General features: G+C 39.6%; 1 protein-coding gene across 1 annotated transcript; it reads right to left on the minus strand.

Moving 5' to 3' along the window:
• Window positions 1-138: 138 nt before the first annotated feature.
• Window positions 139-21,736, minus strand: SMC2 (structural maintenance of chromosomes 2). The gene is made up of 25 exons (XM_040580633.1): window positions 21,643-21,736; window positions 20,768-20,996; window positions 19,763-19,912; window positions 18,929-19,051; window positions 17,987-18,025; window positions 17,670-17,780; window positions 17,463-17,507; window positions 16,721-16,954; window positions 15,870-16,019; window positions 14,938-15,171; window positions 13,929-14,088; window positions 11,940-12,057; window positions 10,976-11,114; window positions 10,623-10,742; window positions 10,095-10,299; window positions 9,413-9,548; window positions 8,244-8,368; window positions 7,210-7,403; window positions 6,768-6,911; window positions 6,316-6,510; window positions 5,568-5,768; window positions 4,610-4,726; window positions 3,082-3,242; window positions 2,105-2,252; window positions 139-1,154 (listed from the first exon to the last, which is right to left on the minus strand). The coding sequence occupies exons 2-25, from the start codon at window positions 20,933-20,935 to the stop codon at window positions 993-995; spliced, it is 3,579 nt and encodes a 1,192-aa protein (XP_040436567.1). The 5' UTR covers window positions 20,936-20,996; window positions 21,643-21,736; the 3' UTR covers window positions 139-992.
• Between the last annotated feature and the right edge of the window lie 3,345 nt (window positions 21,737-25,081).

Genomic DNA, 25,081 nt, shown 5'->3' on the forward strand with positions numbered 1-25,081 from the left:
TCAGGTTGCCTTTTAAGCAACAGCTTTGTCTCTTGCAACCCAGCAGTGTTAATTACAGAACATGTATACAGAAAATGGAATACAATTATATTTATACACATGCATATATATACATATATGCAAGATGAGACCACAAGATTGAAAGTTTACATTTGCTTTAATGATATTTAAGAACATAACATTTCCAGACAGACACATTCCCTGCCTCGCACCGCAAACCTCAATTACATTTATCTCTGAACTTGCCTCAGGGGGGAGGGAATACCGCCTTTGTGCATGTTGGCCGCCATCTGGTAAGATGAACGTTGTCACACCATACACCCCCAAAACACAGAACCTTGCTGCTGCTCGTGGTAGGTCCGCATCCCTTTGTCATAGTGCAGGTTGCTGCAGTGAGTGAAGATACTCCATGCAGGCAGCGTGACTAAAGTTTGCTTTCTGCTGCAGACAGGTTTCCACTAGCAAGGGCAGCAGGATAACATTATGTTGTTTGGGTTCACTACTTAAGGAAGACAAGGGAAATTAAGTATACTATAAAAAGACATCAGCATTATCTGACCTTAGGCACAGATGGTCATAGAAATATAGATTCTCTTGCCTCTGATGTTTAAAATAACGTAATTAAATCAAATTACCGAGAAATACAACATGGTGCTTAATTCAGAGTAGATGCTGTTCAATGAAAAAGTGAGAAAGGCAAACAACACAACCTGATGGTTTATGTTGAGATGCTGCTAAATACTGAGAATTAATTTTTAAAATCCCAAGTTAATTTTAAAATTTTTATAATTTACAGCACTGATGTAAGATACAGATGTGAACTAAAGGCTGAGACATAAAAGAGTATTTCAAGATTTAAAGTACTTCTAAAAAAGAATTAAGAGTGTCTTCCTGGCCTAGCTACAGACAGAAAGACAGAGAACACTTAAGCAGCTGTTACTGCACGTGAAGGGCCAGTGAGTAACTTTCCTGGTTCTGCAGCCCCTCTTTTGTCACTCTTTAGGTATTTTCTGGGCTTTCTCAAGGACAGATGCATTCTTTCTTTCTTTAAGCTGACTGTGTCTTGTGACAGTGGATACACCATCCACAAACTTGGTCTTGTAGAGGACATTGGCATTGCTAAACATTCCATCCTTCAAGGACACCACAATAAACTAAAAACAAAGCAGAATTTAGTATTATATATATATACATTATTGAAGTATTTATAGCATTTATAGCATTAAAGTAAATACTGCCATCCAAACAAAGACTTTAAATAACATTGGAAAAGGCTCTCAAAAGGTAATTCCTTTTACTTTATTCAGCTAATATCTTGATGTTAACTCCTCAAAAAGTATTCTAAACTTTAGATGAAGAGCAACAGAATGTACTAAGCAGGTTAACATACACCCACATGTGAGACATTTTCTGCAGCTAGCGATGTATGGGTCTGCCCATATCCCAGCGCTTTGGCCTGGGATACAGGCCACAACACAGAATACCAGTTCATGGTGCATCCATCACTGGAAAAGAAGTGTTGCTATGAATTCTGTAAGGATTCAGGGTCTTGCATAGTCTAAAGATACTGCTCACATTATATTACAGTACTGCTTAACCAATGTTCCCTTCCCCTCTCTCATTAATTTGGAAAGGTCATGTCCTACCACCAAACAGAAACTAAGTTTCTTCACTCCTACAGATTTTCTTCATGCATAGGCCACAGTGATCCAGAGATTCTTTTGACTAGTGCCTGGCTTACTTCAACAGGGTCAAAAATAAAGTATTTTTAAAGCTCAGGTTACAGCACTTGGGGGGTGGGGGGAAATCACAGTGTGTGGGTCATGCCTGAAATTGATTGCATCACAGATACTCTTCCCTATTAATACAAATAATATAAGTTACAGTTTTTAGCCACTGCAGCAACAGCTTACATTAAAACACAATGTTTAGAAGATTCACAGTTGCCACATCATCAGTGTAACTTGCAGTTTAAATAACCTAGCCATACAACAGACAACTCTGGAATAAAGTACTCAGACAGCTGAGACTCCTCAGTGGCAGACTGCCTCTGAAAATAACTAAAGTGTATAAACAGATGATCACAATAGTTTCAAGTTCATACCTGGGAATGTTTGAAATGAGCATGAAGCATCTGGCCAATATTCTGAGTATGAGAGAGATCAAGAGCTGCATCCACTTCATCCAAGATGTAAATTGGGGCAGGTTTGAAGAGAAGCATGGATAAGATCAAGGACAGAGCCACCAATGATCTAATACAGAGAAGAAAGTTATGTTTTGCCCTCGTTTGAGAGACTTTGACTTGAAAACAATTTGGTAGTAACAAAATTCTCCCTCAAAAGAAGATTTCTGCTGTGAGTTCTGAAGAGACAAAATGACAGCTTCTGCTACAACTTCTGATTTCAAAATGTGAAGCCTGAAGTGACATATGTTACTTCTCTTTTATCAGATTCAGGTTAGATTCGTGGCAATATTTAAAATCACACTGTTGCTTTACCTATTCTCAATTCTGAATTTTGTAATGCTGTTTTTTAATGTACAGCTCTTGAAGCATTCTGTCCTTGTGAAAGTTCTCCGTCTCACCTCTTCCTAAATTCCATTTCTGCTCTTGTTAGATTTTTCCCTTAGCAGTTGCAAAGAAGCACATCCCCTACACAGCAGCTGTAATCACCGGAGAAGAGAACTGTCCCCGTGACACTCCTTTGACACCGTGGCAGAATCTGTCTGCATAGGTTTTTGAAACTACAACTCAAATGCTGGAGCATTTTATTCAACAGTACCACAGTACTACCTAGAGTTAACTGCAGTTTTCTCATTACTCAATTTTTTCTCACTTCTCCATGGAGTAAAATCTTGTTCACTATTGTATGCCAAGTAATGCATTCTTTCTAAGTTGGATGCTTCTTTGAGCTGAGCTGAATTAATAATGCTTTCAATATTAAGTCAGGTTGGAAGGAGACAGAAGTCCCCACTTTGACTACGGAAAATACTAATTTTTTGCTTTTCTGAGCTATAATTAGCTAGACATATTACATACACAACTGCAATGGAAAACAAAAAAACCACACAAAGTTCACCAACCTTTGTCCTCCGCTAAGCTCCGTTAAGTTTTCCTTCCAGGTGTTTCCTAAGGCAACTCTGAACTCCAGGCCATGCAAGACATCCTGGGTTTTACAGGGTACTAGCATAGCTTTGGCTTCTGGTAGAAGCATTGAGAAAATTGAACCAAAGTCTTTGTTCACCTAGAAGTCAGACCATAAAAAAAAAGTATGTGCATGCTTTGCATCAAGAGCACAAACAGCTAAAAACTTAGTGGGGTAAGCTTCACTATGCTCTGGACTTCTTGCCCTATTTAACCCCATGACTTCTTATGTCTTGAAGATTAACACACAGAGGACGGTGAGAAAATACTAGCATATGGAATTAGTACAGAATTCTCTCTGTACTGAAAAGAAAAGCAACACCAATACACACGTGTGTGTGTATATATATATATGCAACACCCTATACCAAGCATTTTAGAAGGATTAAATGGAAGGAATATTAGAAGGTTTTTTTATGCTATCAGCCAGGGAAAAGGTTATGCCCCATCTCAGATTTATTAACTGGTAAACTGTTATTTCTCCCAATTAAAGAACTATTGAAAGTATATAAGCACCTTGCAAAAGGCACACACTAGCATCTTCTCCCCTCTTTTTCTTCCCATGATTACTTAAACAATACCTAGGTATTGGATGGGATGCAACTTTGTAAACTCAGCGTAGTTTCCTAGGTCAAAGAATGTATCCGAGAACGCACTTTCTCCACCACCCATGATGCTTTTAAATACAATTCACTAACTTCTGCCAAACAAGATTTTGCAATGAAAAGGTACCATTTTGTCAGCGATACCTTCGGTATGGGCAGTAATAATTAAAACTGATACTTCATTTGTGAGCAATTTAATCTTAGATATCACTGATCTTTTCAAAGGCCAAAAAGTACAAGTTCTCCTGGTACAGCAGAAAACAATGTGTCAGGCTTTCTATATAGAAAGGGAAAGTTTTATAATTTTGTTATAGCTCACGATATGAGAGAATTAGTAAGAAGGCAGAGTGCTTAGATAACAGAAACATTAATCAGTTGTTGCTCTATTCCAGTATTACCTACCCCATCAGTGACAGACACAGTAGTAGCCCAGGTCCACAGCCCCCATTGTATGGGGCTACACAGAACCTGAAGATTTTAACTCTGGTCAAACACTAGTTTAAGCAAACAAAAAGCAAAATACACCGCATTACTGTTTTGTTGAACTTCCATGTGAGAGACAGTGATTTCAGCATGCCAGTAGCTTGACCTTCTTTAAATTTTTGTGGTCACTAGAAAGTAATGATAAAAGTAGTTTTGCAGGTTTGATTACATCTTTACAATTCTCAGAGAATTCCTATCTTTTTCTCAAAAGTGAGATGAAATAGGAGAAATGAAGTGGTTGTTTTGTAATTTAAATACAAGGAAGATCAGTTCTGGAAACAGGCTTTTTTTTTCCCCCATGGAAATACGCAAAACAGTAATCCTATCTAAATCTGGTCCTCTGCTAGAATGTGAAGATCAGATTTCAAGTGTCACATACCTTTTCCCAAGCAATTTGTAAAACTTCATTTTTCTTCTGGTCAAGCTCTTCAATAGTTTCAAGAATTTTTAACTTGTCATTCTCTACAATTCTTTTTTTCCTCATTAGGTCATTGTACTGGTGCAATGAGAAAAGACCAGTTTCAGTGAATTTTGGCACAAAATGTATTTCAGCACAATCTTAACAGTTTCACTGTTTACCTTTTTTCTAACTATGAAATAGCCATTAACTGCAAGATTGAAATCCAAATCATTCATTTAGCTGTACACAGGACTTAAGTTTTAGGAAATTATTTGCAAATTAAAGCATCAGGATTTTCAACAATCAGCAAAGGGGAAGACCAACATTACTCTGAAAAGTGGCACTTCCATTTCAAGTTAATCATGTTTCATTGTTTCATTTGCTTTTCCACAGAAGAAAGGGTGCTTCTGGAGGCTGAGAGGAACAAGCCAATTCTAATGAAAATAGTAGAAAAGCTGGGAGCATCATTCAATGGACAGTTTTGAGACAATCCTGGAATAGCCTCAAAATACAGATGAATTTGAGACAACCCTGGAACACCTTCAAGCTATCATGCTTGAAGATGAACAGTGTTCTGATCTGCAACCTTTAATAAAGCATATAATTCTCAGCTACTGTAATGGATACCAGAAAGCTTGACTAATGCTGCTGCTGCTAACTCAGGATGGACTGGGGTAGGGAACAATGGAATTAATTCTTTTTATCATCCAAAGTAAAGATTACACATAACTTAGAAAACTAACGCACACATGACTAGTTGAAAGATATAAGATTAGCATAAAAGACCTAACAAAAGGTTTCCTGCTATCTCATGAAGATTTAGTTCTATTTTCAGTATATTCAGAAACAGAGCATATGAAAAGACAAAGCTATGTTATACATAATACCATATACCCAAGCTGCCCAATCTTTATACATTAAACCACGGAGTGTTTACCCTTTCCTCTGTCTCAGAAAGCATAGTCATAGCTTTCACGTTCACATGCCTTCCCAACATCTCTTTCTTTGCCTGCAATTTCTGCATCTCCCGACCTGCTGCTTTTAGATTGTTAACTTTGAAGTCATAGGCTGTGTTTGGCTGACCAAAAAGTGTTTTCTCTGAAGCTATCCACTCATGCTCTTTCAGCATTTTGGTCACCTGGAAACAAGAAGATACATTGAGGCTTTTTCCTCCCCACTCACCTTCTCAAACAGGAATTTAAAAAAAAAAAATTATCAACCAACCTCCTGAAATTACATTAATTCTTCTAGCCCAACACTGCACAGGTGCATACCTTTAAAATACTTCATGTGATTTCCAGCACTATAGATGAAGCAGGATTTTAAGGAAGCTTTCACATATACCCATCATGTTTCCTTGGAACACACTCTTCTGTATCTGGACTAAGCCACTGTCCCTATATCTTGGGATTAGCTTCTTTAATTAGTTATCTGATTTGTCCATACAGTCAGAATGTTCTTCTCAATGATCACCTCCTCACTGTGATCTACTCTATTATTCCATAAAATAAGCTGTCATACAATTTACAGTTTCCACCCCTTCTTCCTAGGATAAAACTCTTCACATCAAGAGCTGCAAATGTGACGGTGCTTATTAAGATAAAAAGGCTTATTTCCTCTGCATGTGGCAAGGGAAATGACCACTCTTGGTCACAAGATTAAGGAAAGGCACAGTTCCGAAATACCTTGGTAGCAGCATCTGCAGCCTCTTGTTGATGTTTGCTGATGTCGTGTTCTAAAGCTTTAGCCTTAAGCTGTAATTCATTGTGTTGTTCCGTGTATTTTGCTCTCTCTGCATACTTGGCTTTAATTGCTTCATCCTGTAATGCAATTAATTCCTTTTCCTTGGCCAGCTCCTCCTGTGATTTCTTTAGAGATTCCTGAAAAGCAAATCCAACAGCCATTTATTAGCTTCTTTTAAAGGCTGGTGTTAAAACAGTTGTTAGAAGGACACAGAAAGGAAGGAGAAAAAAAATTCATATGTGGTAACAAACCCAAAAAATAACTACCCAGGCTAGACACAATTGAGTGCTAGTAAGACAATCCAACAACAACACACACATTATAAGACATGATCCCCTAAAGCTCTAATTCAGTAACATCAAAATAGATAATCAAACACAGTATTCATTTTTACCTTAATCTTGGATACCTCAGCTGCCATAGCATTAAATTCCTCGTGGTAGGACTGGATTGCTTTATCTGCAGCTGCTATCTGTTGTTTATAGGAGGCCTGTTCTTGTTTTAGCTCTTCAATTTCCAGAACTAGAGCTTCAACTTCCTAGAGAGATGTTTCCGAATTTATTAGTTATATTTAACTGGAAAGAATTAAGATTCAGTGTAACATAGTAAATGCTGTAGAATATTAACAGTACCCATTCTTCAGCAAGGGGGCAATCTCACAAAAAAAAAAAAAAAAAAAAGCATCAGCAATTTCTATGTCAGATGTCAGGGACCATGGAATAAATATAATTAAGTTCCAAACCTGATAGTATTAAAACTTCAAGAAGAATCAAACTTTCTGATTATTGGCAATTTTCTCAATGTCAAAAGTGGTTGCAGTAAAGATTAAGTTTTACCTGCTGCTTTTCTTTCATTTTTTTGCTTGAAGCCTCTGCCTTTTTCTTTGCATCATCTAGTTTCTGCTGGGCATTTTTTAGTTCTTTTTCACATTCCACTTTTGCATTTTTCATTTTATTCTCTAATACCTTATATTTATCTTCTGCTTTCTTTTGGCTCTCTTCAGTTTTCTTTAATGTCTCTTCACATTCCACTGAATCAAGAAGTACAGTACTGAGATTGAGCGTAGTTCTTATCTTTAAATTTACATAATAAACTCCAAGTGAAATAAATCCATCTTCACCGCTAACAGAAAGAAGCGGTTGTAAGTTTGCTAGATACTGAAGACAGCTATTTCAGTGATTACCCTAAGACAGTATGTGCTGTTACCAATTATTGGTAGGGCACCAAACAGACAACCAGTCATTAAAATTAATAAAAACAAGCCTTTTTTTTTTTTTTGACAGAGGCAAGTATATGCCGAACCACATGATCAAGAAGTAATTAATCAGATGGCTACCTCATAAGCTATCACCTCATCCCTAGAATACTATGTCTACATATGCATCACGTCTGCCCCTCTTTTTTCTTTAGGTGTTTTACTTACTGCTTAATTTGCTTCCTTTTACAGTTTTCCTTAGCTACATGAACAGTACTTCTTTCCAATACTTTTAGTTACACAAACAATATTGCTAACCTTAAATACATACAGAAACAGATACCTTGGAAAAATAAGTAAAGATTATTCAAATATGGGATCAAACCCATTTTAAAACTTCCCTGGCAAAGCTGTTTTTCCTTTTGTTGTAAAGCATATCAAACACCTAAGGATATAACCTTTACTACAAGAGAATGACCAACCTTATGCGAATCACCTCTATGCAAGTCTACTGTGATTCTGTATTTTGTTACATGTTCCAAAATATAGACACAGTATTTTCAAAGCAAAAAATGTTTTTTTCTTAAGCAAGGATTCTGCTACTCAAACAGCTAAATATCCAGTTCATTCTCAACAATTATTTTGCAATTAAAAGATAAGGAACACATTTGTCACCAATTGTTTTCTTCAAGGCAAGCAGCTCCTCCTCTTGTTTGTGATAAGCACTTTGATGAAGCTTTGTTTTCAGCAGCTCTGCTTCCTCAGACTTCATCTCCCACTGCTGTTTCAGTTGCCGGTACCTTTGAAGACAGTAATGATATGAAAAGTACCCAGCACTTCAGTTTCAAAGTTGACATAAGTAGATAGAAAAGTGAGCAGAAAAATACTTACATTCCCCTTCTAATGACAGAAACAATGACAACTGTAGGTCAAATAAGCTTAAACGCAAGAAAGCCCGATATAATTTCTTAAATAGTAATTGTGAAGTTTGTAGGTATCTAAGTTATTATATATGTAACTCCTGGTTACATAGCCCTAATACAATATATCAAAACCAAACAAATGCAACACATGGAGTTTGACAACAATTCAGAGCTGGTATTTTTTTGGAACCAGCAGCATGGCAAATGCTAGGCTGAATGATTAAAGAAAAAAATACCTAAAGGTAAAACTCGTTTCTTCCTTTTGGTCATATTTGTGGAAGTCTATTATGACTCAAAACAATCTGAAAAATAAATCCAGGTGGTAGGTAGCATGCTACATAACACTGTCTCTTTATGGGATTTTTATAGACCTGACCAAACATATTTTTATATTCCGTCTTTTAATAAGATCTTCAGTAATTAGGTAGCTGAAAATCAAATAAACTTAAAATTACTTACAGTATCACTCAGATACTCCCCTTTCGTATCTTTGTGTTTTCTTGGGAGAAAAATAAGAGCTATCACAAACTGAAATTTTGTATGGGGAGTTACAAAATACGGCTGGCACAGATTCATTCTTCAGCAGACTTCATGAAACTTTGGAAAACTTCAAATGATTTCAAGTAGACATCATTGTATGCCTTTTTTTTTTTCCCTGTGCTATCCAAAAATAAGTTTTCTTGCATGTATTATCTAAAAACTGAATTTTCTTGTTGACTGCTGTACTTACAAATTAAACTGGGTTTTTTTGTTGGGGGGGGGGGGGGGAGGGGGGGGGCGGGTGAATAGAGAGGAAGAGAATAATTTTCTGCATATTACATTCTCAACAGGCCCTATGCCCTCCAATAAAACCTTTGTATTACAGTTATTCAGTCACGTAAGAGAAGTTACAGACGTTTTATTTTGTAAGGCAAACCTTACTTTTCAGCAACCTTCTTCAACCTTGCCAGCTCATCCTCTACAGTCTCAAGTTCAGATTCCTTTTCCTTGAGTTTTGCTGCAACATTTTTCATTTCTTGAAGGTTAGACAACACTGATGTAAACTGTAAGCACCCACCTGTTCAGTGAAAAAAAAAAAGTCAAGTCAAGCTAATTGGAAGTAGACTAGTGGATACACCACTGGCAAACAGCATATTCTAAATGTTAATAATGATGCAGAAAAATTTGTTTGCACAGAAAGGCAGCTTAAGTTCTCAATGGAAAAAGACTACCTCCTCTGCTAAAGTATTTAATTCTGCAGACTGACTGTGCATTTCTTGTGAAATCAACTAACTTCATAATTTATGCCGTTACCTGAAACTAATTATGAATGACTTCAAAAAGTACCTGAATTCAAAGCACTTCTTCCAGGAGAATTACGTAGCCAAATAGGATTTAAGTATTTAAAATCTAAACTACTTCACGCAAATAGTTTGCCATTCATTTTTTTAGTCTAATCAAATCTTACTTCAGCTCAAGACCAACAAATCTTTGCTCAAAGAGATATTAGCCTCACTACGAGTCTAAACAAAAAGGTTACCATTCGTTTTTATGAAAAACATGCAGAGAAGTAAACAAATCAACAGACACACAGTATTATTCTAGAAATAAAACCAGCAATTGCCTCCACGCAGAGTGCCCTGGGGGTCAAACACGTCTCCATCAAATGTAATACTTCTCATCATTATCCTTTTGTCAAAGGTCACTCTCTTAGCATTTTCCATGTTATTACAGACCAGTGTTGTTCCAAAGACATACTCCATTGCTTTCTGCAGTTCAGATTCATATTCAATCAGATAAAGGGCTAAATACACGTTACCATGACCAGCCTAGAAATCAAATGAAATGCAATTAGTATCCCTTAAGGTGTAAGAATTTTCAACTTGAATTTCTGTCTTCTCTTGATAAAAACACTTTCTAAAAACATCATCACATTTTAAAGGCATTTCAGTTAAAAATGGAATAATGAATATCCATTGAAACATCATGTAACTGAAAGGATACAAAGGAAAAAAGTAAAAATTAAGAAATCCTCAAAGCCTTTAGAAATTATTACCAGTACTACCATTAAGAAGCTCATGTTTTTAGTAAAGAAACAAAACTAAAAAGGTACACAAACAAAAGATAGTAAACAGTATATTTATTTACATACCAAGGTTTGGGCCAACTTGATTTTCTCTTCTTTAACACACCTGGCTGAAATTTTGTTCAGTGGAATGATGGTGGATCGACACTTTAGTGCACCCTTTTCTAAAAGCTTTTTGCCAGTAACCTCAAATGAGAGACAAAGTATACAAAATCAGTTACCTCTTCAGGTCAAGTAAGGCAATAGGGCATTGCAAGAGGACTCTATCGTTGCCACTAAATATGCACGACACTTACTCTAATTCAAACACATGCATGGGCCCCAACCACTTCTTACAGAATTCAGTAAGAACTCGCATGCTGGCTAACCCTGAATCACACAATCTGTACTGAATCTCTGTACTGAAGTAATAAATATACCTCTGTGTCCACAACAATCTGATAGAGTTTCCCTCCAGCCACCGCTTCCAGGGCTTTTGCTTTGGATAGATCTTTCACAGTAAAAAGGTGCACAACAGGGCCTTTCACAGAATTCACATTCCAATTTTTCTCTGGATGCCTTAAAATAAATTTAAGTTACGATAATCACATTTGTTTCTGTCCCACACATCTTAAAAAAAGTTATATTTAATAAATCATACTGCTTATTATACACGTGTAAGACATTCTAAATTCTATCAGGAAAAAACCCACAGAAAATCATTAGATTAAGTACTTCAGGGCAAGAAACCTCCCAATAAAATATCAGTTACAAAGAAACATATGGTACATTAAACATATGGCCCTTCTGATTTTGGTACAATTTGTTCATGCAATTTTAAAATTATTTTAACTACAGGTTCTATTATTAGCACAGTTATATGAGTATGTTCAGACCGATTATTACGTAAGCAAATACATATAGGGATATATATATATGTATGTATGTATATATATTTGATTGGCGGGAACAGATACAATGCTGACCTCCACAGCACAAGTCTACTCACAGTCCTCAGGCAGGACTCTGAAAAGTAATGATAATGCATTTTTGAAGTTTAGGCCTTTGGATTCTACTATTTGGTTTCTATTCTATTCGGTTTCAGCTACTGAAGTTGCAAACACCATCATACAAAACTTTTAAATTCCAGTGATTTTTATGTCTGTCACTTAAGAACGACTGTGTCACTTTCCCTGCTGCCCATTAAATCAAGTAGCATTTCCCGACTTCCCTGCCCCACTCCCCCCTTCAACTGCATCAAGTTAAGACAGTCATTATTCACTGGCACTAAAAGGAAAGCAACAGCTAAGCAATTGCTGGAATTATCCTGCAAGTCCCATAAGCCAAACAAAATGCCCCAAAAAGCACTCTGAAGTGTCTTTCAGGATGACGCCGAGATCTTACTTGTATTCAAACTGTAGATGAGGAAACTTTGCAACTAAGCTTTCATGGCGTTCTCTCAGTCGGCTGATGTCACGAGTCAATGCCACTTTCTCTGCTAAAAGGGCTTCTTCTTTCTCTTCTGAACAGTTGAGCACAAGCAGCAGACGAATACCCAGGGCACAGAAACCTATTAGCTTAAAAACTGGTACGCTACACTGTCTATCTACATAGATGTAGAGAATACTTTAACACTTTATAAAATTCTTTGTAAATTTCCAGTTTAGACAAAATAATGGCATCACAATACCAAATATGCCAAAGAGAGAGTTTAAAGTCTAATGTGCTTCTGAATGTCATTCTGGAATATCAATTTACAGTTTTGATAGCTTCTGCAACAAATGTTACCTGGAATGAGAAATGAACTTTAAGAAGTGCTTTAAGGTAGAGAAAACCATGAATGAATAGGCAGGTTAGTCACCTTTTCCATCCGCGTTTTAGATCGAATTTAAATTTGCCAACAAACTTTAAAGCATTTGGCCTAAACTTTGCAAAAAACTGTTATTATAACTAGAGAAATGTCTTTGTGTATGAAAGCAGCATACTTGTTTTTTCAGTTCCTTCTTGTGTTTAGTCTGGCTAGGATGGAATTTATGTTCCCCACAGCAGCCCTCATAATGCTGTGCTTTGTACTTCTAGTAGAAAGATGGTGGTAACACTCCAGTGTTCTGACTACACCGAGCAGTGCTCCCGCAGCATCAGAGCTGTCTCTCCAACCCTGGCTCCAAAGGGCAGTAGGCTGGGGCTGGGCAAGAGGTCGGGAGGGGACATAGCCAGGACAGTTGACCCAAACAATATTCCATACCATATGAAGGTGTGCATAACAATACAAGTTAAGAGAGAGGAAGAGGGGGAGGGAGCATTCATTATTAAGGCATTTTTCTTCCAGAACAGCTGCTACGCATACTGAGGCCCTACTTCACAGAAGTGTCTGGACATCAGCTGCTGATCAGAAGCAAAGACTATCTTTTTATTTTCCATTGCTTCTGTGTCTGACAGAAAGAGTACCAGCTGGCCCACAGCTGGCTGAGGCTGAGTCCATCAGAAGTGCTGGTAGTGTTTCTGTAATAACCTGAAGGGGTAGAAACTGCTGCACAAAAGCATCTGGGAAAGAGGAGTGAGAATATGTGAAAGCAACAACTCTGCAGACACTCAGGTCAGTGCAGAAGGAGGGGCAGGAGGTGCCCAGGCACCACAGCACAGGTTTCCCTGCAGCCCATGGTGAAGCCCATGGTGAGGCCCGTGGTGAGGCAGGCTGTGCCCCTCAGCCCACCCATGAAGGTCCACAGGGAGGTGGATATCCATCCACCTGCAGCCCATGGAAGGCCCCACCCCGGAGCAGGGTGAATATGCCCTGTAGAAGGCTGTGACCTGGGGGAAGCCTGTGAGGCTCCTGGCTAGGACTTGTGACCCCCGCTCATGGGCAGGACCCACGCTGGAGAAGCTTGTGGAAGACTGTCTCCCATGGGAGGAACCCCAGGCTGGAGCAGGGGCAGAGTGTGAGGAGCCTCCCCTGGGGAAGGAGTGGCAGAGATGGCGTGTGAGGGACTGACCGCAGCCCCCATTCCCTGTCCCCCTGCACTATGTGGGGGGAGGAGGCAGAGAAAATCAGGAGCAAAGCTGAGCCCAGGAAGAAGGGATAGGTCAGAGGAAGGTGTTTTTAAGATTTGGGTTTATTTCTCATTATCCTACTCTGATAGGATTGGTAATAAATTAAATTAATTTCCCCAAATCGAGTAGTCCATTTTGCCTGTGACAGTAATTGCTGAGTGATCTCCCTGTCCTCATCTCGACCCACCAGCCTTTGGTTGTATTTTCTCTCCCCTGTACAGCCGAGGAGGGAAGCAATAAAACACTTTTGGTCTACCTGTCCTCTAGCTGGGGTCAATCCACCACACTTCTATATTCCTCTTCAGATTCCCCCAAAAGTATGTACCAGAAGTCTGTACAGACCTTCATAGTTCAGCTTCTTCATTTGGTCCTCTAGTACTTCTTTTGTTTTTCTGACAGCTTCAAACGCTTCTTGGTCTTTCTTGTAGCCTTCGTCCATCTTTTTAACTTTAGCTTGTTTTGTCTTTAATTCTTGGCGTGCATAATTCAACTTCATTTCAGCCTGTAAGGAGTAAGAAAACACGGAATCAAAAGAGATCCTTGCAGGTGTGGATTTAGAACACATACATTAATATCATGTTTCCACTGGTTGCAGAAATGCCAAAAAGCAGCCTTGCATTTTGAAGGTAAGGGCACAGGTGTTTTGGAAATAAAAACATAAATCACGTATTTGGATATGGTAAGTCATGTTAGCACAAGAAGAGAGTCAGAGGAGAAACAAGGTAAAATAAGGTGGGACACAGCTGCCCTTGTTATTTTCCCCAAAAGATTTTTTCCTTAATGAGACAAGCAAGGTGGACTTTTCAACTCTGAAAATTTAAATTCCACTGTAAAAACTACCTCAGCAGAGGTTTCTTATCTTAAGACAAAAGAAGTGGTGTCTGTTTCAGTTATGTGACTAGCACACAATTTAACTGAGGAGAAAATAGTTTCTTCTGAACTTTCCATTTACAGTATCAGGCATCTTTGTTGTGATTCCATTAAGTTTTACTGTAGAAATACCTATAGCATGAATGCACATGACAGAAAGCGGTCTTAATTTATTCCTACCCAAGACTGTCAGTCACTTCAGTACTGCGAGTCCTACTTTACGTCTCAAATGTCAGTTTCTGTACTTCCTCACAGTGGTGTTACAGGTTTTCCCTATTTATATTTATGCAAGGATTTTATTATTTCTAATGATTTATTTCATCAAAGAGCCACCTTAATGTATAAGCTAACTTGTAAAATAACTTGTAGAGATAATTCTGCACATCTTTTCACTGACCTTCGTGCGTGTCATTTGGTTTTCGAACAACTCTCAAAAGAAGCAGGAAGACTGGTCTAAGACAGGCAGAGCTTTTATTCTTACCTGTTTAGCCTCTGTTGCTGCTTTGCTGATTTCATTTTTGCAGGTTATCATCTGCCCAGCAAGAGTAGCTTCTTCACCACTGTCACTGCTGGACAAGCCAGCAGACACTGCATTAAAATGCAGTTGTGCTGCAGCTAGAGCGTCTGCATCTTTTTCACTTGCTTCCTGTAGAGTATTTAGTGCTTTCTGTACCTCCTTTAGCGCTTTCTCCTTTGACAATAATACTTCAGACTCCTTCAGCAAAACAAATCGGGGGGGGGGGGGGGGGGGGGGGGGGGGGGGGAAGAACCTGAGTCCCATCCATCCCATCAACTTTGCATTCATACCAGTTAGATAAGGAGCTGTGACTAGTTTCGTCACCTAAATTTCTATGACCCTTTGTCAGATTTTATTATCTTATAATTTGTCTTCGCATGCTTTCAAGTGTGTACTTGCCCCATGAGTGCAGTGAAGATCTACAGAAAGACAAAATACAGGAAGAGATGACAACAGCCCAAGAACTAGGAGACATAGCTCTTTCTTCCTAATATCTAGAAGGTATTCTTCAGTTCTTTTGGATATTCATTCTCATCCTCTTGCATAAAAAAAAAACAACCATCAACCATCAGAAATAGGCAATGTAGAAATTTCTCAAAATTAAAGAATACCCCATGTCCAGCGAGCATAATCCTTTTGAAGCTACAGGGATCTCTCCTGAGCTTAATGGAAGGTTGGCAGCTGTGAAGAGTTGCACTTTCTTTGTACACGCTTTACATTAGAAACAAATGTGATGCTACTACCTATGCTGCACAAAACAAATAATGCCCTTACCATTTGTTTCTGCTTTCCTGATGTAATTCTTGCCAATCATAGGATTTCTCTTATCGTAATAGGTAAGAAAAAAGTTGTCCCCCTCAATCGGAATTAAAGAAAATTATATACGGAGCTCTTACCTCCTCCAAACTTTTTATCAATTCTTTGTACTTAATCTCTTCAACTTTTAAGTTTTCCTTCTTGACATCAAGGGCACTTTGTGCTTTAGTATCAACTTTTTGAATTTTTGAAAGAGCATCTTCCAGTGAAGAGAGCCTACCACCAACTTCCTACAATCATAAATAAAGGAAATTTAATTTAGCCTAAGAAATTAGTAGAAATATTTGCAGTATTTCATCTTCTGTTCACAGCTGTACGTAGAGAAGATAAATAGCTGACCAAGTGGGCAGTTAAGACTCCAATGCAAACAGGTCAGAACATCTTTTCCCTCCATTATCCAGTACTGGTGTTGAGTTATTTTGAAGACCCACACCATTCCATACCATGGGACACTGTCCCTGCACAAAAGCTACATTTAGGCATGCTAACACCCTATGGGCCATCCTGTATCTAACCAAATTTATTGCATCCAAACATCAAACTTACTGTGTCCAAAAATCAGTCAGTACCGATTTTTGTTGAACAAGCACTTTCCACTTGAAGTGTGTTTCTTTGATACATCAACAAAAAAGGAGGAAAAAACAAATCTTCGGTAAAATTTACCATTGAATACAGAGTGGAAACACGAAGGCAAACAGTTTCTATTCTTCAGTTATTACTCATCTACAGCAAGTGGAAGTAAACAATTTCAGACAAAACTTTAAATGGATGTCTTTTAGTCAACAGCTAAGAACGACAACAGTGTATAATCTAAACAACACACCAGAAAAAGATAAAAATTCAAGGGTATATCTTCTATAAAATTAATTCACTTCTCATCTAACTCCTTGTAGCCAGATATTCAGAAAAGCACAACACTGTTCTCACTTACCTCATCCCTTTTCTTTTCCATCCCCACTATTTCTTCATTAAGTTGTCTTATCTTCTCTTCATTTTCAGCCACTGATTCACAAAGCTTCTCTATATTACCCTTCATTTCCTTTAATAATTCAGCAGAGGCTGTCTTTGTCTTTTCAGCCAGAAAAAACTCATAAGCTATACAGAGGTGGCTTAAATGATCTAATGCTCGTACTACTTTTTGGTATTCTAGATATGCTGTTCGGTCCTGAAAAGGCAACAATAAAAAAATATCTAAATATTGATGGAAAAATAATATTAAACAGGACTGTTACAGAAATCTCGTAGAGTACTTCTACTAACATTATTATTTTAGATAAGAGTAAGGATTCTCCATGTTACGATATTCAGTATTGTACACTGCAGGCCTGCTTAGGCAAATCTTACATAAAACACTACTCATACAATTGATTGTACAGCAGAAATACCACTTGGCACAAGGGGTTTTTTTAAGAACGAATATATGTTTTTATCTTCTGGTTTTACCTAGTTCTCTTGTTTTCTTGCTTTTCCCTACATCCCCCTCTAGGACTTCCTGGAAGTCCTGAATGTCACTTCATCTGTATTTGGACAGAAGAAAAATTTTATCTTTCTTAAAAGATTCTACAAAGCTTGAAAACATGCTGTTGTTTTAGCCACCATATACTGGTTCAAAGTAGCTGAAAGTATTTTTTTAGTACTTTAAGGGCCCTACCACTCTTCAACTTTTTCCATACCTCTTTCAGTCTCTCTAAAGTTGGAGTGATCTCCTCATTTAAGACCTGAAACACAAAACATTTATATTCCAATTTTCAAAACTCTCATATGTCTAAGCATGAATACCTACTTCTAGGTGCAGAAATCAAATATTCTACAAGTTAAAAACTACACTAGTTATTCAGTTAACTTCAATAACTAGAGACAGTATACTTTCAACACAGTACCGTTTCAATATCTTTCAGTTTGGCTTCCTTCTTCATTATGGTTTTCTGGACACCTAGTTTCTTGGATTCATACATCCTAGTACCAGCTGCTTCTTCAATCATAGCTAAAATCTGAAATACAGCAATGCAACAAAAATTTGCCGTTTCTTCTTATGTTAGATAGGTTCAACTCAGAACTGAGCTGAACATCTCATCCCCCTCTGACACTTTTTTTGTGTGTGTGTCTGTGTGTCCTGCCCCACCCCAAAAGTATTGATACCTGTCACTCTAAATGAATCAGTAAAACTTGATACAAAAAACTCCTACAACTTCCTTACCTCTGGTGGCTTCATATTTAAAACTTTGGTAATTCGACCCTGGTGACAGCAAGATAAAACAAGAATCATGTCTGTGTACCATGCAATAGTAATAAAAAAAAAGTCAACACCAAACAAAAAACCCCACTCATTTTTATGCATTATAAGTTCAAATATGAGGGTTTTTTTCCGCCTTCAAGGATAATCTGGTTTACTCAGTTGTTTTGCTCTTGGACGTTCAAACAAGTCACCTCACTCAGCATGTTTGAAATGGCTCATCATCCACATTCCCGATTACATCTTAAAGGAGTAACATACATGTTTTCTTCTAGAGTCTTACTGAGTTGCTGATGTTGAATTAACCATAAACTGGCTTTTTGGAAAGTTAGCTCATATGTAAGGAATAGGAAGCAGAAAAGGCACAAAATTGCCCTTCCCCCACCCCCTCCCCAATTTGGGACAGTTCCACTGGAGACAGTAATCCTGCTCTGTTTTATCATTCCTTGCAAATATTTCAGGAATTGTCTGTTCCCTGTGTTGATGTTGATAAGGGTCTTTTCAGCTGGTCAGTTCTCTCTTTTTTAACCGTGGCTTAAGGCGGCAGGTATGTCAACTTAATATATAAAATTGCCTGACACAGAACACACATATTAGAAAAGAAAATCTGCCTTTTTAGCATAATAATAAATGCAAGACCTTTCTTACAGAGACAAAAGAGGAAAATAAAATTAGACCATGTTTCAGAAAAAGCTTGCTGCATAAGGGCTACACAACATCTTGTGCTCCAAGACACATGTTTTAGAGTCAAACTATGAAACCTTAACTACTTCAGACATTTGATTTTTACTTGATAAGAAGTTGCTTTTCTCTGATTAGGAAATTAAATGATCTTCCACCATCTACCCACCTCAAACTTAACACAACTTCTATTCCTTTTGAATTGTATAAGGATGCGCACAATACCTGCATAATGAGGAAGTGAGGGTTATTAACATTAAGTCCAATGGAACAGAAGAGATCTTGCACACGAGTGTTGGTAGCACTCACACCATTGATAAGATACTTATTTCTACCACCAACGGCAATCTGAAGGAGGAAAAGAAATGGAAGAAACTGCAAGTGATTTGAACATTACTTGGCATTATGAGAATATAAACTGTAACAGGATACAAAATTGGAGCAAATCCCGTATATTCTATCCTTGCATACACACATATACACCTACTATACAGAACGTCCAAACAGATCGTGTGAGACTGAAGACATTTAGAGTATCTAACTCAAACATGAAAGATCAATCACCGAGGGCAATATGGACAAGAAAATTTCCAAAGTCCACAAGTTTTCCTTTTTTTTTTTTTTAAAAATCGTGAGACATCTTCATCGGAAAATCAGAAATATAAAGGCTCTTTTGTTCTTGGAGACCAAATTTAACACACAGTTCAGATATTAAGAGGGAAATATTAAAGCAGAAGAAAAAGCCATGAAACAGAAAATTGGAACTTGCTTTAGAAACATTATTTCATTATTGTTTCTGTGCAAGTCCACAGAAAACATTACTGACATAATACATTCAACAATATTCAACTGATTTCCCATGTAATTCCGATTTTTTTTTTTATCTAGTACACTGGATCTACTTTTATAGTTCACATTACTAACTTCATCGTAGAAGCACTGCCTTAACTGCAAAAACTCAGGGACTTTAAAAATTACGGTTTTTTTAAATCTTGAAAAGTCACTCTGCTGAGCGTGGTAAAAATAGGGTACTAAGCAATACAGATACTTAAGACTCACCTGCCTAGTGACGATGATTTCATCATTAGCTTCAAATCCCAGTGGACTCAGTTGCTTGTCAGAATTATCAAAGGTAACAGACACAGTTGCTTTAGTAACTCCAGCTTGCCCATTTTTATAAACTAGGTCTTGTAAGTTGGAAGCACGCACCTAAATCCACAGAACAGGCAAATATTTTTTTTAAAACAATTAATTACACAGGTTCAGTGCACTACTGTAGGTTTTGGAGAAATTAATTAAAAAAATGGAAATCTAGCTGCCAATTTAAGACTGACATATGGGGCCTGTATGGTGCTAGTGCTGTAAAACCACTGGCAAAATCTGTAGTTTTAGTGAGCTTCTGTACGAGATTCCTGTCAAAACCTGATGTTTAAAAGAAAAAAAACCAAGAACATTTATTATTCATAATGCAGTTCACAGGGAAATTAATCAGAAAGTGTTTCTTGGAGGTTTGCTGGATTTGTCTACAACTGGGAGGTGGGGTGGATAAAAAAAAAATAATCGCCTGAAGACAGATTCAAATTAACATCAAAGCCCACAATTTTTTCCTAAAAGTAAAGCAGATGTATCATCTTTCAAATAGCAGGTATTGCATGAAAACCAGCTTTTTCTTTTTTTTGTGATGAAACAGTTGGCCAAATGTGAAGAACCAATTCAGAAGTGAAAAAGTTTGCTACAAATAAACAAGATAGTGCCTTTAGCTGCAAAATATCTTCAGTTGAGACTGCTGCCTTTTAAATATTAAACTAAAAATACCCACTTAAGCTGTATACTTTGAGCTACTGTAGTATATTGCAGAAACTGTAATTCAATCTTAATGTAAGAATGAGCAAGAATGACAGAAAAGGTCTCACATAATGAAAATCCAAATAAATAAAACCTTTTTTTTCTTTTTTTTTGGACAGAAACACCACTTTAGGTCTTCCAGTGGCAATTACTCAACAGAGTAGGATGAAACATTGCTGACACATGACAGCCCTTTCTTAAACACTCCCTTCTTTTTACCTGTGACAGACTGCTGATACCCAAGAGGAAACAGATTGAGTCCAAGATGTTGGACTTGCCACTGCCATTCAAGCCAGTAATGGCATTGAATAATGGGTCAAAGTCAGGAATTTCTGTCCTCTGAGCATATGACTTAAATCCATCAAGAACAATTTTCTTGATGTACATCTTCTGTACGTTCCCAGGCGACCAGGCAAAGTATCCCTCCAATGAGTATGAGCAAAGGTATCTGGATATTTCGAAGAAAAGGAGAAAAAAAGCAGCTGCAAACGAATCATACTTCATGCCAAACAAACAGCTCAATGTGTGAGAAAAGCTGAAAGAACACATGCCTTTTATAACAAAAATACTATGCCTTTATAAATGGCACATTCCAAGCAGACCCCGGATTCAGGAAGCACCCCAACAATAACCTGCCCTTCAGCATTTTTAAGCGACATGACTTCACACAACGCTATCACAACACTTCCACGATAGCTGTGGCATAACCCTGGCTCCTCGCAGAGCTGGCCGTCCGCCCATCAGCCAGCGAGAGGCAGGGAAAGGCCAGGCGCTCCCGGCACCGGGCAGGGGGGAACCCCTCCCTCCAGCCTGCAGCACCGCCACCGGCTCGGCCCCGCCGCGCCGGGGGGCTGAAGCCCCGGAAACCGACAGCCTCCGCTCTGGAGCGCCATCAGCGCAGCCCCTCCCCCACACCCCCCTCCCCAGCCCCCGCCGCTACGGCGCCTGCCCCACTGCTCTCGCCGATGGCGACGTGACTCCCCACAGCCCCGCGGGAGCCCCTACCAAGCCGCCTCTACCGCCGGCGGGACACCCGACACCACCCGACACCACCCGACACCCCCCGCCTCACCGGGGCCTCGGCGGGGCCTCACCGCTCACAGCCGCCCGCGCCGGTTCAACTTCGGCGCCAAAAGGCGGCGACCGTTAAAGGAGGCGGCGCCTGATCGCGGCTGCCCGGGCCCCGCCTGCCCCCGGCCGCCCGGCGCGCCCCTCCCACCGAGGGAGGGCAGGGGCGGGGGCCTCCCCCCATCCGTGGCGGGGGGGGCCTGAGCGTGGCCGCAGGGCGGCTCCTCGGGCGGGACGCACAGTGCGCACGCCCGGGCCAGGCGGGTGTGGAAAGGCCTCTCCAGCCGCGCCCGGCGGGGGAGGGGTTGTGGCCGTCGGGGAAGCGGCGGGTGTCGGTTTCGTGAGGGGCGGGGGCGGAGCCGCAGCTGTGAGGCCGCGGCCCCCGCGGGCAGAGCGGGTGAGGAGGCGCCTGCGCGGTAGCGTGGGGTTACGCGCGGCGCTGAGGAGTTCGAGGGCTAACTCCAGGCCACGGCGGGGCGCGTCTTTGTACCGCCCTTAAGTTACCTTAAAATTAAGCAAGTGCAGTTTTGGACTTCAGCTCCCCCCACCCTCAAAACTCTCTGCGGCGTTTCAGCTATCTTGCTGTGTTATTACAGAGGTGTTTGATTCGAGCACAACAGCGTACCGGTTCAGAACCTGCGAGGGCATGCCACGGGAAGAAGCTGCGCCGGCCGCGGGGGGGACAGCCGCTCGGTGGGTGCCCTCGCCCGCTTCTGAAGCGGCTGTAACCGCTGTGAGAGCAGGCAGGGAACCTGCAGGAGGGCAGTGCTGGCCTGTCAGCTGGACGTCGTGTTACCCCCGAGATCTGGGGAGCTGCTGTAAAACTCGCTGCACTGAACTACCTGGCCTATAGTCTGAGGTGATTTTAATCCTTTGAAGTAATTCAGGCTGCACTCCTGCATTATAGGGAATTTCTTCAGAAGTTACGTTGCGTGCAGCTTGGTCTGTTGAAGCGACTAATGTGACAGCACTAATGCTGGGGGTTCTGTAGCCAGGATGGAATAGCACGTGATGGTGTTCCATTAGCTGTTCATTACTGAGACACATAGTGAGAAAATTCATGTTCCAATTATGGGGAACAATTACACTGATGTCGCATAACTATACAGCCACCACTAAATGCCTCTTTTTATTTGGGGAATTGAAAATCTTCCCAAATTATTTTTGAATCATTTTTCATTGGCAAAAAATGTGCAGTCTCTGGCAAACATGCTTACATGTTTCTTGCCTGAAGGCGAGCTCCTGATGAGTTTCTGTGAGAGGTGGCTGCTTGGATTACGCTGCAGATGGCACCGGGTTGCCCTTCAAAGGGCCGGAATGATTCTCATTTCGTGGCTGATGGAGCTGGCAGCTGAGTAGTCAGTGCTGTACCTGCTGCAGCTACCCCTTTTCCATGCGGGCTAACTGCAGCCTGAAAGAAGAAAATTGAAAATTAAAAAAAAAAGAAAAAAACACCACCACACGCTTCAGATGTGAGACTATCTGCTATAGTAGTGTATGTTCTCTTATTTGCATGTGACATGAGAGAGAGAGTAATTTCATCCTTTCTTAAGTGGTTATGTCATAGCTTTGACCTCATAGGCCCTAAAAATAGGGTGCTTCCTTTGGCAAAATGGTAAGATGTGCTATTTTAATGATTGTGTCCAATTTTAAGGAATAAAAAAAAGTGTTGCAGCTACTCAGCATGCATTTAGCATGTTGAATGAATATAGTATGTGGTTTGAGGAAGGACAGGGTATTTTTTAGCAGTTAGTTATCTAGGAGAATTTGCAGTATTATTATACCATAATGTGCGTTATACCAAATATATCTCATACCTTTCCTACCTCTGAAGCCTCAAGTACACATTCTGCAAAGGTAAATACATAGTATAGCTTCACTGGTTTGTGAAAGGAATATTTTAGGAATTTGGAAAATTTTAGTAATTTTTTGTTTTAGTAAAGCGCAAAATTAATGATGTAGTCAGTTCAGAAAGAGGTGGCATATTTGGAACTCACCAGTGTTCACTAGAATCTCCAAAGACTGAAAGCATAGTCACAGCAGATACATGAAAGATGGTGTTCTATTTTGGTAAAGCGATGCCTGATTCTTTTTCTTTTATGGGATTTAACACTAAGCCTTTTGGGTAGACAAGTATTGTAAGGGTTGTTTTTTTGATGTTGGTGGGGTTTTTTGCTATATCATGCTATAGTGCTGTTGGTTCTTGGTTCAGGGGAGGTAACTGTTCTTTTTTTCTTCTCGGATCTCAGTTCTGGTGAAAGAAGTTAGGGCATGTATGTCCTGAATAAGTCTCCCATGAGTGTTTTCTGCTTCTGTAGGTATTTTGAAGAGTATCTTCTAGAAACCTGCATTAAAGAATAAGTAAAACAAATAATGATAAATATGAAATTGTAACTTGTTCCTAACACTGATTTCATTCTTAAGGAGTTCATGCCCACAGCTTTTCCTATGAAATAAGCACCTGTTGTACCAAGAGCTAATTATGAATTCAGAGTGCTGGTTGCCATTATATAGTCACAGATTAATTTAGGTTGGTAGGGATTTGGGGAAGTCATGTAGTCTGTACATGTGACCAAAGCCAGACCAGATAGGTCAGATTGCTCACAGGCATGTGAAGTTGCATACATTTTGAAAAATGGAGATTCCATAATCTCTTCAGGCAACCTGTTCCAATATGTGAACCTGCCATGGTTTGGGTGGGTCAGGGAATCCCACAACTTTCCATTATCATTGGAAAAGACTGTCTTCCAAACTACATTCATCATCTCTTACCCTGTCGCTGCACACCCCCCTCAGATGAGCTGGTTTCCATTTTCTTTATACTGTCTTACTAAGCAGCTGCAGTCTTCCCATAGCATTTGTTTCTGGAGGCTAAACAAAGCCATTTCTCTCAGTTTTTTCCAGATCTGTAACATTTTCCAGTCCCTTCATCATCTTGGTGACTGGGCTTACTCAAGTATGTCAGTGACTTTCACGTACTGGGGAGCTGAGAACTCAGCACAGTGCTCTGGATGCAGCTGGGTCTGAGTTCAGGGTGGTGGAAAAGTCTCTGTCCTCCCAGGTCATGAGTGTCCAGGTCTTTTGTAAGGGCATCAAACATTATGGCGCCCAACATGACCGCTGAGGGAGGTTACTAGTAATGGGCTACCAACTGGGCTTTGTCCCACTGAGTACAATCCTGCAATCCTGTACCTTCAAACCTACTTATGCACCAATTTATCTCACCAGTTTGGCTGTGAGGATACTACGAGAAATTGTGTCAGTGACCTGTTCCTATTTGATTCTTTGCTGTGTCTGTGTAGCTTTATTTGCTTAAATGTTCTTCCCATGAAAAACCATGCCTGTCTCAGTCTAAAGCAGGTACAACTTTCTTTGCACCAATCAGTAGCATCCGAGATCAACTAATGCAGGTTATGACTCAGTTTCCTGGGAAATTTGGGACCACAGGTGAACTGGCAAATCCAG

This window comes from Falco naumanni, chromosome Z, assembly GCF_017639655.2.
Source record: "Falco naumanni isolate bFalNau1 chromosome Z, bFalNau1.pat, whole genome shotgun sequence".
NCBI classification, from domain to species: domain Eukaryota; kingdom Metazoa; phylum Chordata; class Aves; order Falconiformes; family Falconidae; genus Falco; species Falco naumanni.